A 20,184-nucleotide genomic window follows, 5' to 3' on the forward strand; every position below is an offset into this window, starting at 1 on the left:
CACTTCGGGCTGACAACATGAACTAACTGAACAAATGAAGGATATCCACTGAATACAAAGACACAAGCAGGCAATCAATAGTGTCTCGGTTTCCCTGACAGCTACTATAATCACAAACTTAGGGGTCCTCCCACCCCCCAGGAGAGACCCACGTAACTAGGCGGGAGTCCAACAGTGACTCCCCAATATCACAACCCAGTGTGAACACTCTTTGCAACTCCCAACAAGAAGTTGCCCTGTTGTAAACAGCAACAAAGACAGGCAAGGCAGGATTCTGGGACACAGCTCCACAGATCCCTAGATGACTCTACTCTCGTCACCAGACGACAACCAAAAGAAATTGCCTTAAGTGGTTAATTACGTTAATTGACTGATCGCAGCAGTCAGCAACAAAGTACTACGGTAATCACAAACAATTGTCTCCCACTAGACAACAACATGATGATACTCTACGTTAATCTTTAACATTTGTCTCTCTCTTGTTTACACTACTCAACATATATTACATCACACTTGACTCCTTGCAAGTATTCAGTGAGTAATTCTCAATTAAGGTCAAACGGACCACTAATTACATCCCCATTGAGTTACGTTAACTAAGTCTACCCTAACTTGGTAGCTTCTCCACAGTCTGTGTCAAAAAATTACTAGTGAGTGTTAATTACCCTAATTAAGTCACTAATTACTTCTGAGCAATTAATTAACTGTCACCAGGACCGATAATTAATCATCCATAAATACGTCTCACTCCGCACTGCCTAAGCAGGTCTCATCAAACACTGTGAATTCACGGGAAAGGAGTTAATTACCCTAATTAACAAGATGTGCCAATAATCCACTGTCCTCAGACAGGATATGATTAATACAACGATTTATGCTAGCTCCATGACCTCGCTTTACCGAGACACCGGAGCTCTCCAATGTTAATTACTCCACTAATTAACCTGAGCCACTAATTGCTATATCCCTGAAAGGTAATTAGTCTCGAGCATATTACGTTAACGCAAATACTGACAGACTCTCTCCCACTACGTGAATTCATGATGAGAAGGCTAATTACATAATTAGCTAGAGTGGTCAATTAGTTGTCACACGGACAATTAATTACTCCCGAGACGTATCTCATTCTCGCTCAACACTGTTCTCTCTTAACAGCCCTCACTCACTCCACAATACTAAGTGTGCACCCCTTATCCAGTTAATTACCCCTTACTTAATTAACTCACTGAATCCTTAAGTCCTCAACACAACTTAAAGAAACAAAGTAACCCCAGCGTTACATAGGTCACACTACAATGGCATGCAACATCATAAAAGCACTGCCCACATATGGTTGTGGCTACTGCAACTCGCTAATTACTGTGCCCACACAATAATGACACAAGGCTGTACAACACACAAAAGTATACTAATATTACTGCCCCCCTCTTTACTTACACCCGATTGCAAAGGACTACTGTGAACACACACATACCTCAGCCAGGCAATTAACCCATCAATTGCCTGCTCTCAATAAGTACTGTGAATTCCCCTGAATAATCCTAGAGGTCCCTTAAACCCTCAACACAGTTCTTGGGGCAATAATATTGTATAAACTGAAACAATACTGCACAAACCTGCAACACAATGATGCCGTCAGCATACCCCACATGCTAATGACATCATTAGGCAATCAGTCAGCAATCACACCTACTGACTTACCACACAACATCGTACATAAACATGCAAATGAACACATAAAATGTCATTCACGTAATCAATGAAAGTTATATCACCAAATAATATGTAACTAACTACACAGACTTCAGGGGTCCCCACTGACATCCCTGCCTACCTCTAATGATTATAATTTTACGGTACTCTATGGCATTAATCCAGTCTGAACGATTATATAGAATCGACAGGCTGGATCACTTATATGGTAAATCTCTACACTGACTGGTTACATACTCTAGTCAGTCTCATACAGTGTGGTCCCGTGTATAATATCTATCTCCAGGTACCACCCCTATCCAACACCTGGATCCCACTGACAGCTGTCACTCAGCTGCTTCTCTAGCCTGGCGAGGCTCTGAGATAACTCTTACCGGGAATTTCCACCGGTACCCATCACACTGTAATAGTATTCATTTCTGCTGCCCTCTTTCCCTTATCTTTCCTCATTTCCCAAGTTACTACCACACTAGCTGACAACACTTAGCTTGCTTGCTCCTCATGCGTCGACAAGATGTGGCCCTAGGCTGTCCCGGGAAAGTGGCCAAGGCATGTGGCCAAGGCATGTGGCCACAGCGCCCCTCCCGAGCTGAGAGAGGGGGGGTGGGGTTTGTCCTGGCGCGCGGGCAGGCGGCTGGGTGGCCTGGGGTGACCACGGGTAGCGCATGACGTCATAGCACCCCACCGGCTGAGCTGGCGGGCGGGGTGGGGGTGGGGTTTGGCCTCGCGGGTGGCCACGGGTGGCCGCGGGCTGGCAGGCTGCCGCCCACAGGAGTACCCACGCGGCTGGGGAATCACAACCCCATCAAGCTAGAACCTGCCTTGTTCTACACTGGGGTGACAATGGCCGGCGGCGTCCCCACACTGATGCAGCCTGGCGGAATGCAAAGTCCAACATGGGCCTGTAATATCACACTCACTTACACTCACCAACATCAATTGTCCATTGCCACTAGACAGGATACTCGACCCACCTGTTACACCATGAGGCTCTGCCAGCCTGCCTCATGGGTTCACACAGTCAACTGTCTCTTAGCTTTTTACTGTTTACTGTCGTGCCGGATCCAACCATAGCTCTTCGCGCCAAAACTAGGCTTGGAGCACACATGCCTGAACCAATCACCTCTCTCAGTCACCCTCGGGCGTCCTGTGACGTCACAAGGAGGGTGAGGCCTACCGAGTGGCGTGATGTCTCCCATGTGGGGGGGAAAGGCAGCGTTCACCCCACTGTCCCTCCCCCCCCCCCCTGTAAAACCGTTGGGAGAGTCAAGTACCTCCCTACACCACTTCACTCTCAGCTCCCATCCTATTTCACAGAAACAGGAAAATCTCTGTAATTCTCTCTACAGAGTAATCACAGACTTCTAACTACTCACAAATGATAGTTCGTAACATAATCTTTCATTCAACACCCAACAAGCATATGTTATTTTGAAAGCTTCAGTTTCTAGAGTGACTAGCCTAATCTAGAAACTAGGAAAACTAGCTGAGGGATCTAGATCCCTCACACCTTGCATCCTGCTTATGTGGACCAAGGTGTTAAATGTAAGGTAGAGTGATAAAGTGATTTATTGTAGTTTTTATATGTGGGGGTTATTAAGAGGGTTTAATAAATAGGGAAGGAGTATCTTTTCATCCTGTTGAAGTGGAGTAGATAATTAACTACTAGACTGCAGACCTTATTATAAAACAAGTATTCATTGCTGGGAACATTCTTCCCTGGGGGCCGGGGCCGATCCAATCTCCACTATTTTAAAAACTCCTGTCATTTCTACTATTGGCCCCTCTCAGTACAATCACCTACCCACCGTAACAAGGATCTAGGGAACACAGCCAGATTCCTACAGAAAAATGAGTCAAACTGGCTGACAACAAGATAACGTCTGACCACCTCACCGATGTAGGTCTATTAGTAGGGGCAGACTACTACTACCAGTTTTTTACTGGACAGACAAGACAACAGGGAATGAACCTGTTAAGGTCAGCAGGAGGCTATTTACTCACAGGTACAGTCTTAAACCTGATGAAACTTATGCCTGCTAACAACCAATACTAATTAGAAATCAAATTGTTAGCTGAAATACATCTGCAGACACAGAGGACAATGGAGAATAAAGCTGACAAAAATTAATTAAAGATTGAGTCTGGTACAATTAATATTAGCCAAGATAGTTTTTATAGATCTTGGTGGATAACTAGTGGTCAGTAGCCTAACCCAGCTGCAGGTTACCACAATAAAGGCCACTGACCCCATTACAGACCCAGAATTATTCGACAGTAATAATTTACCACATTCAGTCCTCTACGCATCTACAGTACCTTCGGGTAAGTTTCCAGAGAAGACCGCATCTACAGTACCTTCGGATAAGTCTTCCAGAGAAAACCGCATCTACAGTACCTTCGGATAAGTCTTCCAGAGAAGACCGCATCTACAGTACCTTCGAGTAAGTCTTCCAGAGAAGACCACATCTACAGTACCTTCGGATAAGTCTTCCAGAGAAGATCGCATCTACAGTACCTTCGGGTAAGTCTTCATCAGAAGACCGCATTCATACAAAGTCTCTCTGGACTAGGATTTAGTAATCCACTTAATGAAAACATACACCTGCAGGGTTGCAGCAGTTTTTTTTTGGGCTACTTCTTCTTTCTCATTTCTTCCCTTAAACATTTTTAGAGACGTATCTGAAGAAGCACCTTAACACAAGCAAAATTTAAATTTGCAATAGCCTATAAGTGAACAATTACCAGAGGACAACCAGCAGTGAAACAAATAGTTTCTCAACATAATAGACACACAGATAACCCTTTAAGCTATATGTGTTTACTTGTACCTCAAGAGGGTTATAGCACTGTAGCCTAATATATATAATTCGCATTTACCCTCTACTTAGATAGATTTAGGGAAATTAGTCAGGGTCAGTGGAGTACAAGTTGAATCTGTACTCACTACAGCAATACAGCTGACTACATCCATAGAGAATGATACCAAAATACTCACTTCTCTACATTAAATAGAATTTAGCTAGGTTAGGAACTAAGTTATCATTATAGAATAGCCTATAATACTTGTCCAACAAGGACTACACCTTAGGCCAAATTTAATTTTGTATAAATATAGAGAATTGCTCGTTCGAGGTTGAGGTGATATTTACGAGTCTCCAGTGATGAGTTAGTGTCTAGTAACTCATCTAGTTACAAGTCACAATGATCCTAGACGTTGATATCATTGTAGGAATCTCCTTGATCTCAAAGGGACAAAAAGAATAAATAAATTAATCATTAAGTAGATGTACTCGTGATTACAGATCAAACCTGTCACACAGATCCGGGACATGCCTCATGTACATACTAACGTACAAACCTTCTAACATGTAAGAATGATATAACTTCTGGGGGGAATATCGGGCACGTTAGTACTGCATCATGAACTACGACCCATGATTTCTCTCCCCGGAAGAGGATGTTGGGAATATCCAACACTCATACTAACTGAAGTTCTAGAACATGCTAGGAACGATTGCATCAGCCGCCACATGTTCGTGGTGACTATTCTTTTGCCTAGCACTAGATGGGAACTCCGTCGTCAATCTGCTTTCATTTGCATTTGATTATTTTAGATAGAGTTTAAGTAATGTTCATAGAAATCGAGAAGAATAAATTCGCATATAATTTCGCATTTACCTCCTTTCATTGGTAAATTTGCACGAAAATGTGTGCCTTGATTATCAGCTGGAGGGAGGAGGGGTGCAACACGCCACAGTATCTTTGACCCTTCGTCAGTGGCACTGTCTAGTGACCCATGTGTCGTGGCACTGTCCAGTGACCCATTGGTCGTGACACTGTCCAGTGACCCATTGGTCGTGACACTGTCCAGTGACCCATTGGTCGTGACACTGTCTAGTGACCCATGTGTCGTGGCACTGTCCAGTGCCCCATGTGTCGTGGCACTGTCCAGTGACCCATTGGTCGTGACACTGTCTAGTGACCCATGGGTCGTGGCACTGTCTAGTGACCCATGGGTCGTGGCACTGTCTAGTGACCCATGGGTCGTGGCACTGTCTAGTGACCCATGGGTCGTGGCACTGTCTAGTGACCCATGGGTCGTGGCACTGTTTAGTGACCCATGGGTCGTGGCACTGTCTAGTGACCCATGGGTCTTGGCACTGTCTAGTGACCCATGGGTCGTGGCACTGTCTAGTGACCCATGGGTCGTGGCACTGTTTAGTGGCCCATGGGTCGTGGCACTGTCTAGTGACCCATGGGTCGTGGCACTGTCCAGTGACCGATGGGTCGTGGCACTGTCTAGTGACTCATGGGTCTTGGCACTGTCTAGTGACCCATGAGTCGTGGCACTGTCTAGTGACCCATGGGTCGTGGCACTGTCTAGTGACCCATGGGTCGTGGCACTGTTTAGTGACCCATGGGTCGTGGCACTGTCTAGTGACCCATGGGTCGTGGCACTGTCCAGTGACCCATGGGTCGTGGCACTGTCCATTGACCCATGGGTCGTGGCACTGTCCATTGACCCATGGGTCGTGGCACTGTCCAGTGACCCATGGGTCATGGCACTGTCTAGTGACCCATGAGTCGTGGCACTGTCTAGTGACCCATGGGTCGTGGCACTGTCTAGTGACCCATGGGTCGTGGCACTGTCTAGTGACCCATGGGACGTGGCACTGTCTAGTGACTCATGGGTCGTCGCACTGTCTAGTGACCCATGGGACGTGGCACTGTCTAGTGATCCATAGGTCGTCGCACTGTCTTGTGACCTATGGGACGTGGCACTGTCTAGTGACCCATGGGTCGTGGCACTGTCTAGTGACCCATGGGTCGTGGCACTGTTTAGTGACCCATGGGTCGTGGCACTGTCTAGTGACCCATGGGTCTTGGCACTGTCTAGTGACCCATGGGTCGTGGCACTGTCTAGTGACCCATGGGTCGTGGCACTGTTTAGTGGCCCATGGGTCGTGGCACTGTCTAGTGACCCATGGGTCGTGGCACTGTCCAGTGACCGATGGGTCGTGGCACTGTCTAGTGACTCATGGGTCTTGGCACTGTCTAGTGACCCATGAGTCGTGGCACTGTCTAGTGACCCATGGGTCGTGGCACTGTCTAGTGACCCATGGGTCGTGGCACTGTTTAGTGACCCATGGGTCGTGGCACTGTCTAGTGACCCATGGGTCGTGGCACTGTCCAGTGACCCATGGGTCGTGGCACTGTCCATTGACCCATGGGTCGTGGCACTGTCCATTGACCCATGGGTCGTGGCACTGTCCAGTGACCCATGGGTCATGGCACTGTCTAGTGACCCATGAGTCGTGGCACTGTCTAGTGACCCATGGGTCGTGGCACTGTCTAGTGACCCATGGGTCGTGGCACTGTCTAGTGACCCATGGGACGTGGCACTGTCTAGTGACTCATGGGTCGTCGCACTGTCTAGTGACCCATGGGACGTGGCACTGTCTAGTGATCCATAGGTCGTCGCACTGTCTTGTGACCTATGGGACGTGGCACTGTCTAGTGACCCATGGGTCGTGGCACTGTCTAGTGACCCATGGGTCGTGACACTGTCCAGTCACCCATGGGTCGTGGCACTGTCTAGTGACCCATGGGTCGTGGCACTGTCTAGTGACCCATGGGTCGTGGCACTGTCTAGTGACCCATGGGTCGTGGCACTGTCTAGTGACCCATGGGTCGTCGCACTGTCCATTGACCCATGGGTCGTGGCACTGTCTAGTGACCCATGGGTCATGGCACAACGTTGTGTCAAAATTTCAAAGCAATCGGTTAAGAACTTTTAGAGATTAGCGATTCTGAACAAACAAACGTTTCCATTTTTATTTATATAGATATTAGCATATTGTGGATATATAGGCATAGGTTAGATTACGTTAGGTGTTTAGATTCTGCAGGCGATGAGTCACAATAACGTGCTGAAGTATGTTGACCAGACCACACACTACACAATAAAGGGACGACGATGTTTCGGTCCGTCCTGGAACATTCTCAAGTCGATTGTGATGATTGAAGTTGTTGTTGTTATATATTCAGTTACTGGGAACAAATGTCGGAAAATCCGACACTATTTAATATCATACAGATAATAGCTGTGTTGTATAAACAAGTTACCCATAGAAAACGTAACTTGTAGTGGAATTACCGTCTAAAGAAAACGGGATATCATCACCACATACTATTATAATTCACCAGCTATTCTGCTGGGAATTATTCTTAAATACATTAGTCTTTGGACTTTACCATCATAAAAACATCTTATATAAATTAACTTAATTATCAATATTAAAGTAGAGTAAATGTGACCCTTCTATCACTTTCTGAAATCTGGACAAAGTAGGCCAGGCGTCAGTGGGGAAGGAGGGCAGCCATTGTTATACGAGACCAGAGGCTCACACGGGAGCAAATTCGGCTCCTGTTAATTTTACTTGGACGTAGTGTTATGGATACCAAAGGTGTACCATCTGTCAACACGCTGTCAACAAATCAAGTTAAGTGTTCTTTCCGAAACCCATTATTTATCATTAGTGGCCATTAATGTCATTATATAGGGTGACCCGGTTAGATCACATGGAAGCCTCAAACTAAAGGTAATTAAGCCAGGTCTTCATGTTCCATGTACTGTTTTCTCTGATATACTTGTCATATATAGGTATCTGGCTTCACAGCTAGCGCACTTTTGACAGGTCAAGACGAGGATGCAAGATTTGTGCACCAGTTACTGGGTGATATGGAAGCTACCTCAAAGAGGATAATTTGGTGTCTACACCCTAGTTATACCTGGTGGACTAACCTGCTGTACTATAAGATAAGGAACCTCTTTAATGTATGTAGTTATTTCTGTAGTTTGATTGGCTGCATATATATATTAATTTAATAACCCCCCCCCCCCCTAATGTGTAGAGGATCGATTTGTGAGATTATGAGATTATTGCAGAAATACAGTCCACTTATCATTATACAAATTGCTATCGAAGTATACAAATTAACGTAAATATAAATTCATATAAATTAAATAAATATAAATCTCACAGGTCGGTTCCCACATTATTTGGTCCTTCGAACCGGATTATTCGGTCCTATGAACCCACATTTGGTCATCTTAGTACCGGATGAACCAGTTAACCAGTGGATTCATTAAATATACTAGTGCAGTGTTATTTAAACAAAGCCAGCAGTCAAGACGGCAGCGTAGCCTCGAGGGAGCTCAGGAGCCTCCCTCAGCCCAGTTCAGCTTCGTCAGCGGTTTCATGCACACCCACAGATATTTGGTGGCGTGTTATTTCGTGAAATGACAGCGCTAATATAGAAGCCAGCCAAATTAGTGACTGTGTCTTCGCGATATTGTTCACGGATTTCGTGGTGTTACATTTCGCGAGAGATTATCTACGAATTTTGTGGACTTTATTTCGCGAGGTCACTAATAATATTTAATACTTCTTGATAATATCAGAAGTTTCATAGAGGCTAATTAAGAGGCTATTATCAATAATTGTGTATATTATTTCTCCAAAATAGAGAATTATTTAATATATATTGCACTAGTGATCATAGTATAATATTTACTAATTGCCAACCCACATCAAGGTAGGATATTACCATTGACTAGTTGAACTATTATTGCTCATCCTAGTCCCATTATTACCATAGTCAGTTGTACTATATTGAATAACCTAACACCATTAATGAATGGTGCAGACCCTATTTTGGGTGTAATTTTTAACAACTCGAGTTGAGTTGTGTATATAATAATTTACTTATGATCATTACACCTTTGAGTAATTAATTAGTGTCAATTCCATCCTAGGGTGATATAGAAGAGCTAACCTAAAGGTACTTCCAGTGACACTGGTTTATCACTCAAATCATTAGTGTGTATGATTGTATATATATAATGTGTATTAATTTTAAGTGCTAACCTCTAGTAGAGGTAGGATTATTGCCTAGTGAGTGCATTTTACCCTAGGCTACCATTAGAGCTTGTTCAGTATTATGAGCAGCCCAAGTACAAGTCCCACAAGGCTTCACCAACTAGCCAGTATGGATAATGCAGGGAGAATGAAAAGAACCCTTGCAGGTCTTAAAGGCCACTTAACAAGACAGATCAAGAAATGTGAAGATTTGTCACAACAATCAACAGTTGATTATGCTGACCTGGAAAGCTATTATCAAGCAGCTGCAGGTAAATTTGAGCAAATCAAATGCCAAATAGCAACATATGTGGCTGAACTTGCCAACACCAATTTATCAGAAACAGAAATAGACGACATTATGGTTGATCTTGCGAATTATGAAGATCACACTCAGGCCACGTTACAGCCTTATGTCAAATTAATTGCCCAGAACAAGGCAACAGCAACAATAACAACAGTTGCATCTAATACGAGTCAAGCAGAAGCTCGACTCCCTCCAATTAATTTACCCACTTTCTCAGGAAAAGATGAGGAAGATTGGGACGAATTTTGGAACAAATTCGTTGACCTTGTAGACTCAAAACAATCTTTACCAAAGAGTAGTAAATTCTCTTATTTGCAAGGCCAATTATCAGGTGAGGCTAAAACAGTAGTATCCCATCTGAGATTAACTAATGACGGCTATGATCTGGCAGTAAAACTCCTCAAGGATAATTATGCTGATCCAGAAGTAAGAACATCACATTTAGTTCATGAGCTGTTGCATTTACCCCCACCGGAGGCTTCAGCTGATTCACTCCAAGTCTTCAAGCTGGAGGTAGAATCATTGATCAATGCCCTCAGCCTGACAGCAGATACAAACGGGGCTGAGTGGGTCTTGAAAATAATTGTCCAGGAGAAAATACCTAGGGACATATTGAGACAAATGAGTGCTCATTACAATAAAAGCATCTTATCTATGAATGAAATATCTGAAGGTTTAAAGTCAGTAGTTCATCAATTACGAACACATGACAAATTAAAACCACCAAGTAAACCCTCAGAAACCAATAATAGTAAACCACAGAGTACCAAAGGTACTCCAAATCAATCTAGACAATATAATTCAACACCAAAGTGGAACAGTAGCAGTGTGGGCGTATATGCAGTGGGACCCTCCAAGCCTATAGTTACTGTGTCACCCAAGAACGTGACACCAAAGGGTACTGGAAACTATGGAACATGTTTGTTCTGCAATGAGAAACATTCAATGTACCACTGCCCTAATTTTCCTGATAGTGACGCCCGTGTTGAGCGACTCAAAGATTTGCAACATTGCACGAGGTGCCTCAGGAAACATAACATCAACGACTGTGATACCCAATTACACACCTGTAATAGGTGTAACAAAGGTCAGCACCATGCAGCATTGTGCAGAGACACCAAAACAACGTCTCCAAACCCCAAGGTGGAAGATAGCATTCCCACCACAGTACAGTACTGCAAGGTGCAACAAACAAACAGTGTCCAATCGGCAAAGTCTAAAGGTAATACGACTTTGCCTACTGCCCAAATTACCATCCTGAATAAGAGGGCCAAGGTCCATACCCGTGGGTTGTTTGACCAAGGATCCCAGAGAACATATATCACTAAAAAGCTGGCAGATGAATTACAATTAAGGCCTGTAGCCCAGATGTCATTCAACATCTCAGGGTTTGTAACAGATGCAGGACCTCAAGTCTACCAGGTGGTACAACCATCAGTACGTTTAGGCAGGTACGTCTGTCGAGTACAAGCCATTGTGGTGGACAAAATACCAGTAGACCTTCAAGTTCAAGGTCTGAGAGCAACAGCCAAATTCCTGAGAAATAGAGGAATAAAATTGGCAGATAATATTAAGTCTGATCACCTCACCGACTTCGGTCTCCTTGTAGGGACAGACTATTGTCATCGATTCATTGGTAGCCCTACTAAATATCAGGGTATAAACCATGTTAAACTCTGCAGGAGGTAAATTACTCTCAGGCCCAGTATCAAGCCTGAGGAGACCTATGCCTGCAGATAAACAATACCAGTAGAAATCTAAATTTGTCAGCTGATTATATTTCTCCAGTAGCATTATACTAAGGAGATTACAGCTGACTATACCAACAGAGGTTGATGTTAGTATCATCATTTAAAGCTGAAGATGAGTTCATGAGGCTTCAGTGGCAAATCAGTGAACAGTAGCTAAAACAGCTACAAGTCACTGCGACCAATGTCACTGAACCCACTGCAGTCTCAGAACCATACTTTACTTTAATGATGAGCTATTCAATCTTCTGAATCAATTAACTAAATTAAACCCCAATAAATATGATGACTGATTTGATACATTTATTATTTAATCAAGATGTATTCCATGGGCCTCAGTGTTTATATATCAGTGACCAGTTACCTGAAGAAACTTCAAGTTATATCTGATGTCACTGATCTCACTGCAGTCCCTGAATCATACTTGACTGTAGTACTTGATCACATCCAGTCTTCTGGGTTAAATAATATGTAATAAGGCTTGAATATTAGCCTTTCAAGAGTTGACAGGGAAATGAAATCGCATTAGACTTCTAAACCCTGCAACTCTAGTACGGGACAATCCGTCCTGTACGAACAGACGCACAAATGTGTGATTACTAACTACTAACATCAAATTAATCTAATAATTCGAAGGAGGAGTATCGGTGTTCGTCTGTTCTAATTAGGACTTCGACCCGTGAGCAGCCCCCTGGGGGAATTATGTCAGAAAATCCGACACCATTTAATATATCATACAGATAATAGCTGTGTGTATAAACAAGTTACCCATAGAAACGTACTTGTAGTGGAATTACTGTCTAAAGAAAACGGGATATCATCACCACATACTATTATAATTCACCAGCTATTCTGCTGGGAATTGTTCTTAAATACATTAGTCTTGGACTTTACCATCATAAAAACATCTTATATAAATTAACTTAATTATCAATATTAAAGTAGAGTAAATGTGACCCTTCTATCACTTTCCTGAAATCTGGACAAAGTAGGCCAGGCGTCAGAGTGGGGAAGGAGGGCAGCCATTGTTATACGAGACCAGAGGCTCACACGGGAGCAAATTCGGCTCCTGTTAATTTTACTTGGACGTAGTGTTATGGATACCAAAGGTGTACCATCTGTCAACACGCTGTCAACAATTCAAGTTAAGTGTTCTTTCCGAAACCCATTATTATCATTAGTGGCCATTAATGTCATTATATAGGGTGACCCGGGTTAGATCACATGGAAGCCTCAAACTAAAGGTAATTAAGCCAGGTCTTCATGTTCCATGTACTGTTTTCTCTGATATACTTGTCATATATAGGTATCTGGCTTCACAGCTAGCGCACTTTTGACAGGTCAAGACGAGGATGCAAGATTTGTGCACCAGTTACTGGGTGATATGGAAGCTACCTCAAAGAGGATAATTTGGTGTCTACACCCTAGTTATACCTGGTGGACTAACCTGCTGTACTATAAGATAAGGAACCTCTTTAATGTATGTAGTTATTTCTGTAGTTTGATTGGCTGCATATATATATTAATTTAATAACCCCCCCCCCCCTAATGTGTAGAGGATCGATTTGTGAGATTATGAGATTATTGCAGAAATACAGTCCACTTATCATTATACAAATTGCTATCGAAGTATACAAATTAACGTAAATATAAATTCATATAAATTAAATAAATATAAATCTCACAGATCGGTTCCCACAACAAAAAGCTCCAAGTAGCACGGGGTATGGTGAGCCCGTAGTGGACTTACTGTGTAGTGAGAGTCCACCTCACAGCACCATAGGAGCGGTGCTGTGAGGTGGATGACTGAAGGAGGAGAAGACAACAAATAGGCAGAAGAGAGATGAGGAGAAGAAAATCTTAGCGGAAGAGAAGGCAAGGCAAGGAAGGTACGGTGTAATAAAGGGCATAGTAAGAAAGAGAAAACAAGAACACAGGAACAAAGTTAACTTCAGAAGGTCCATACGAGGCAGCTCCTATTTATACCACCCAATAAGAAGGGGGTAATAAAAGGAATAAGAACGGGGAAAAAGTAGGAATAAGCAAGAGATCGAAAGAGAAAACAATGGAAAGAAAAAGAAAAAGAAAAGGAAAGAGAAAGAAAGATAAATGGAAGTGTAAGCTTATGTTAGGTCACGTTTGTTAGAAAGTTTAGAGCACAAAGCCAGGACTCAAGTTCATGTTGGGTACATTGTGTATTAGAGCCGATTCAACGAGACGGCGTCTGTGTAGAGTAGAGGCAGAAAAGATAATTTTGGAGGAAGACCAATCAATAGGATGATTAGATTCCCTAACATGGCAGAAGAGAGCATTGTTTGTGTCAGCAGACTTAACACTTGTGTTCCTTAAGTCTGTCATTAAGTGTACGGCCAGTTTCGCCAAAGTATTGGAGAGGACAAGACGAACAGGAAATAGAGTAGACACCAGCAGCATTAGAAGCAGGAGGAACTGTGTGAACTAGATTGCTACGAAGTGTGTTAGTTTGTCGAAAGGCGAGCTTTATGTCAAAAGGACGAAAGGTATAAGTAAAAATTTTGAGTTCAGATATGAAGGGAAGGCAGAGGACAGTGCTACTAGTGTTGGAAACAGGGTTAGGATGAAAGAAATTTCGTTTAGCTTGAGAAAAGGCACAGTTGATAAAATGCAAAGGGTATCCAAGGCGAGAGAATGATTTGTAGATAAAGGCAATTTCAGAATCAAGAAACGGTGGGCAGGGTCGCTGATGCGTAGAGCGCGGAGGAAGACAGAGACGAGGACACTTTTCTTAACAGAAGGAGGATGGTAGGGAAAAGAAGTGAATGTACATGCCACTATGCATGGGTTTACGGTGGACAGAGAAAGAGAACCCGGACACAGAGCTGTGAACGTGAACGTCAAGAAAAGGAAGGAGGGAATTTAGTTTCCCATTCAGCTTTGAAATGGATAGAAGGAGCCAGATTCTTAAGAGAGAAGAGGAAAGGCTGGAAAAGACTAAGGTCATGAGGCCATAAAGCAAAAATGTCATCAACATAGCGAAGCCAGAGAGAGGGACGAGTATCAATAGTAGGAAGACAAACAGTTTCGAAGTATTCCATGTACAAATTAGCAAGAACAGGGGAGCGAGGGGAACCCATAGCGACACCGAAGGTTTGAGTGTAATATTTACCGTTGAAAGAGAAAGAGTTAAGAGTCAACACAGAGTCTAATGAGTTCGAGGAAAACGTCAGTGGGAAGTGGGAGAGGAAGAAGGCCCTCTGACGCCTTCTGTTTAAGGAAAAAGAGAACGTCATCGAGGGGAACATTAGTGAACAGAGAGTCGACATCAAGACTAAGCATCTTACAAGAGGGGTGCAGGCGCAGTCTTTCTATGAAGTCCTGAGAGTGACGAAGGTGGGCAGGGGAAAAAGTGCCAAGGTAAGGTGTCAGGGTTTGAGCGAGCCAGGAGGCAAGAGGATAGCTGACAGAGCCCCGTGAAGAAATGATAGGACGAAGAGGAACACCAGGTTTATGAGTCTTAGGAAGACCATAGAAATAAGGAAGAGAAGGGCAGATGACACGGAAACGTTTAATGAGATCAAAATCAGGAGGACAAAGACTAGAGAGCTGTCTTAGTTTGCGGTTAAAGGAAGTTTTGAGGCGATCCAAAGGGTTAGATGTCAGAGGGGCATAAGTGCGAGAGTCAGAGAGCAAGACATCAGCTTTCTGGAGGTAGTCCTCACGGTCAAGGACGAACATCGTCGCCCCTTCACTTTCTAGTGTGTGGTCTGGTCAACATGTTTAGATTCTGTTGGCGATTATTTGTATTTGAGGTACGTGGATGTAGCAGTTACACCATTGTTGTTCGAACATAATTTGTCAGTGAAGCACTTGTTCCTGAAGTGTTCGAACTAAATCAGTTGTGCGTCGTGTGTAAATAGTTTTTCATTCATTAACACCTGGGGGCTTTGCGTGGTGTATGGAATCACTTTTGGGTCTTTGTTTGGAGGACGGGCTGCGACTCAACTGATTTCGTTCGAACACTACGGGAACATGTGCTTCACTGACAAATTTTGTTCGAACCACAACGCTATTAATACCTCACTCACAAACTACAAATGCAAATAATCGGCATCAGAACCTAGCACATAACCTAACCTAACCTATGCTTATCTATGCACAATATGCTAATATAGTTTAATATTAACTTATATTTGAGAAAATTCCTGTTTTGAATGAACTGCATGTAAAAATATATGAATGCATCTGTGGGGTTGACCACTGGATGCAATGGACTTGAGTCGAGGACGGGTTGCAGCGTGTTGTCTATATGACCGCGGGCACAAGGCGCGGTGTCCCCCCCCTTCCCGCCGCGGTCCGGGACATCCCCCTCACCCGTCCACAGCATCGCAGTTCTGAATTCGTCAGTGTTGACTTAGGGAAGTAGACGGTGGTTCTGATTATGTTTTAATTAAATCCAAAACTGGTAAATACTTTTTTATCATATTTAGTTCCCAGGCTGATGGTTTGTAGGATACGCACTATGTAAATAAATATTTTGGTGACATGTCGGGCTTCCCATTTTCTCTGAGAAGCAACTGAAACCCGTTTTCTTTTAATGAAGTTAGTGGTTTATATTGTTAGTGAGTTCCTTACATAACCTTTTGGTTTGATATGTTACGTGTTGCTATAAAAGATAGCAACAACAACACGAAAAACAACAATTACAACAACAAAAACAACAAAAATACAAATAAAACAACAGAGCAACAGCAGCAACACAACAACAACACAACATAACAACAACAGCACAACAACAACAACAACAATTTAGTGCTGAAATTTCCGACAAAAGTTTGAGAAGATTGTGAGGTATGCCACCAGACTAGTCCCAGAACTGAAGTATGAGCTACGAGGAAAGGCTACGGGAGCTAAACCTTACGTCCCTGGAAAACATAGGAGAAAGGGAAGACATGATAACCAACTACAAAATACTCAGGGGAATAGACAAGGTTATCTTGAGATGATTTCGGGGCTTAGCGTCCCCGCGGCCCGGTCCTCGACCAGGCCTACTTTTTGTTACACCCCCCCATTTAGGAAGCCGCCCATAGCAGGTACTTATTTAATTCAAAGGGTCAAATTTACTGCTAGGAAACAAGAGCATCAGGGTGAAAGAAACATTTTGCCTCTTGCCTCCGCCTCCACCGGGGATCAAACCCGGAACCTCAGCGCAACGAATCCGAAGAGTTGTCCACTCAGCTGTCAACTGGACAAAGACAAAGTATTTAACAACAACACGAACAAAGAGACACAGGTGAAAGCTTGGTGCCCAAATAAGAGACAGAGGCGCTAAAAAAAAATTTCAGTGTCAGAGCAGGTAACAAGGGAATACATTAAGTAGTAATGTGGTGGAGGCTGACTCATACATAATTTCAAATGTAGATATGACAGAGCCCAATAGGCTCAGGAACCTGTACACCTGTTGATTGACGGTTGAGAGGCGGGACGCTCAGAGCCAGAGCTCAACCAATGGACGCTCAGAGCCAGAGCTCAACCAATGGACGCTCAGAGCCAGAGCTCAACCAATGGACGCTCAGAGCCAGAGCTCAACCAATGGACGCTCAGAGCCAGAGCTCAACCAATGGACGCTCAGAGCCAGAGCTCAACCAATGGACGCTCAGAGCCAGAGCTCAACCAATGGACGCTCAGAGCCAGAGCTCAACCAATGGACGCTCAGAGCCAGAGCTCAACCAATGGACGCTCAGAGCCAGAGCTCAACCAATGGACGCTCAGAGCCAGAGCTCAACCAATGGACGCTCAGAGCCAGAGCTCAACCAATGGACGCTCAGAGCCAGAGCTCAACCAATGGACGCTCAGAGCCAGAGCTCAACCAATGGACGCTCAGAGCCAGAGCTCAACCAATGGACGCTCAGAGCCAGAGCTCAACCAATGGACGCTCAGAGCCAGAGCTCAACCAATGGACGCTCAAGTTGGTGAGTACAGCCAGGTAAGAATAAAAACAACAACCAGTCAGCAACAACAAAAATATAAAACATAGCAACAACAACACGAAAAACAACAATTACAACAACAAACAACAAAAATACAAATAAAACAACAAAGCAACAGCAGCAACACAACAACAACACAACATAACAACAACAGCACAACAACAACAACAATAACAAGAAAAACACAGCAACAAAACAGCAGCAACAACAACTAAGCACCAACAACAACAACAGCAACAACAACACAACAGCAACAACAACAACACAACAGCAACAACAACAACACAACAGCAACAACAACAACAACACAGCAATAATTACAAAAACAACAACAACAACACAGCAAGAAAAATATCACAACAATAAGAACAACAACACAACAGCAACAACAACACAACAGCAACAACAACAACACAACAGCAACAACAACAACAACACAACAGCAGCAACAACAACACAACAGCAACAACAACAACACAACAGCAACAACAACAACACAACAGCAACAACAACAACACAACAGCAACAACAACACAACAGCAACAACAACAACAACACAACAGCAACAACAACAACACAACAGCAACAACAACAACACAATAGCAGCAACAACAACACAACAGCAACAACAACAACAACACAACAGCAACAACAACAACACAACAGCAACAACAACACAACAGCAACAACAACACAACAGCAACAACAACAACAACACAACAGCAACAACAACAACACAACAGCAACAACAACAACACAACAGCAACAACAACACAACAGCAACAACAACAACACAACAGCAGCAACAACAACACAACAGCAACAACAACAACACAACAGCAACAACAACACAACAGCAACAATAACAACACAACAGCAACAACAACAACACAACAGCAACAACAACAACACAACAGCAACAACAACACAACAGCAACAACAACAACACAACAGCAACAACAACAACAACACAACAGCAGCAACAACAACAACACAACAGCAACAACACAACAGCAACAACAACAACACAACAGCAGCAACAACAACAAACACAACAGCAACAACAACACAACAGCAACAACAACAACAACACAACAGCAGCAACAACAACAACAGCAACAACAACACAACAGCAACAACAACAACACAACAGCAGCAACAACAACACAACAGCTGCAACAACAACAACACAACAGCAACAACAACACAACAGCAACAACAACACAACAGCTGCAACAACAACAACACAACAGCAACAACAACACAACAGCAGCAACAACAACACAACAGCTGCAACAACAACAACACAACATCAACAACAACAACAACAACAGCAGCAACAACAACACAACAGCAGCAACAACAACACAACAGCAACAACAACAACACAACAGCAACAACAACACAACAGCTGCAACAACACAACAGCAACAACAACAACACAACAGCAGCAACAACAACAACAACACAACAGCAACAACAACAACACAACAGCAGCAACAACAACACAACAGCAACAACAACAACACAACAGCAACAACAACAACACAACAGCAACAACAACACAACAGCAACGACAACACAACAGCAACAACAACAACACAACAGCAGCAACAACAACACAACAGCTGCAACAACAACAACACAACATCAACAACAACAACAACACAACAGCAGCAACAACAACACAACAGCAGCAACAACAACACAACAGCAACAACAACAACACAACAGCAACAACAACACAACAGCTGCAACAACACAACAGCAACAACAACAACACAACAGCAGCAACAACAACAACAACACAACAGCAACAACAACAACACAACAGCAGCAACAACAACACAACAGCAACAACAACAACACAACAGCAACAACAACAACACAACAGCAACAACAACACAACAGCAACGACAACACAACAGCAACAACAACAACACAACAGCAGCAACAACAACACAACAGCTGCACCAACAACAACACAGCAGCTGCAGCAACAACAACTAAGCAATAACAACAACAACAAGAACAACACAGCGGCAACAACAACAACATAACAACACAGCAACAACAACACAGCAACAACAACACAGTAACAACAACAAACACAGCAATAACAACAGCATCACAGAAATAATAACAAGAACACAGAAACAACAACAACAACACAGCAAGAAAAATAACACAACAATAAGAACAACAACACAACAGCAACAACAACAACACAACAGCAACAACAACAACACAACAGCAACAACAACAACAACACAACAGCAGCAACAACAACACAACAGCAACAACAACAACACAACAGCAACAACAACAACACAACAGCAACAACAACAACAACACAACCGCAGCAACAACAACACAACAGCAACAACAACAACACAACAACAACAACACAACAGCAACAACAACAACACAACAGCAACAACAACAACACAACAGCAACAACAACAACAACACAACAGCAACAACAACAACACAACAGCAACAACAACAACACAACAGCAACAACA

At 43.3% G+C, this 20,184-nt stretch overlaps 1 protein-coding gene across 1 annotated transcript; it reads right to left on the reverse strand.

Moving 5' to 3' along the window:
- Positions 1 to 4,923: 4,923 nt before the first annotated feature.
- Positions 4,924 to 7,006, reverse strand: LOC123753549 (serine-rich adhesin for platelets-like). The gene is made up of 2 exons (XM_045735519.2): positions 5,395 to 7,006; positions 4,924 to 4,958 (listed from the first exon to the last, which is right to left on the reverse strand). The coding sequence occupies exons 1-2, from the start codon at positions 7,004 to 7,006 to the stop codon at positions 4,924 to 4,926; spliced, it is 1,647 nt and encodes a 548-aa protein (XP_045591475.2).
- Between the last annotated feature and the right edge of the window lie 13,178 nt (positions 7,007 to 20,184).

The sequence above is a fragment of the Procambarus clarkii genome, chromosome 41, assembly GCF_040958095.1.
Source record: "Procambarus clarkii isolate CNS0578487 chromosome 41, FALCON_Pclarkii_2.0, whole genome shotgun sequence".
In the NCBI taxonomy this organism is placed as follows: Eukaryota; Metazoa; Arthropoda; class Malacostraca; order Decapoda; family Cambaridae; genus Procambarus; species Procambarus clarkii.

Excerpts from the sequence above, each read along its gene's own strand:
- LOC123753549 (XM_045735519.2), bottom strand. The coding sequence starts at position 7,006 with ATGACCCATGGGTCACTGGACAGTGCCACGACCCATGGGTCAATGGAC. Across the intron at positions 4,959-5,394 it reads AAATTTACCAATGAAAGGAG|ATCAAGGAGATTCCTACAAT; the intron begins GTAAATGCGAAA and ends TGTCCCTTTGAG.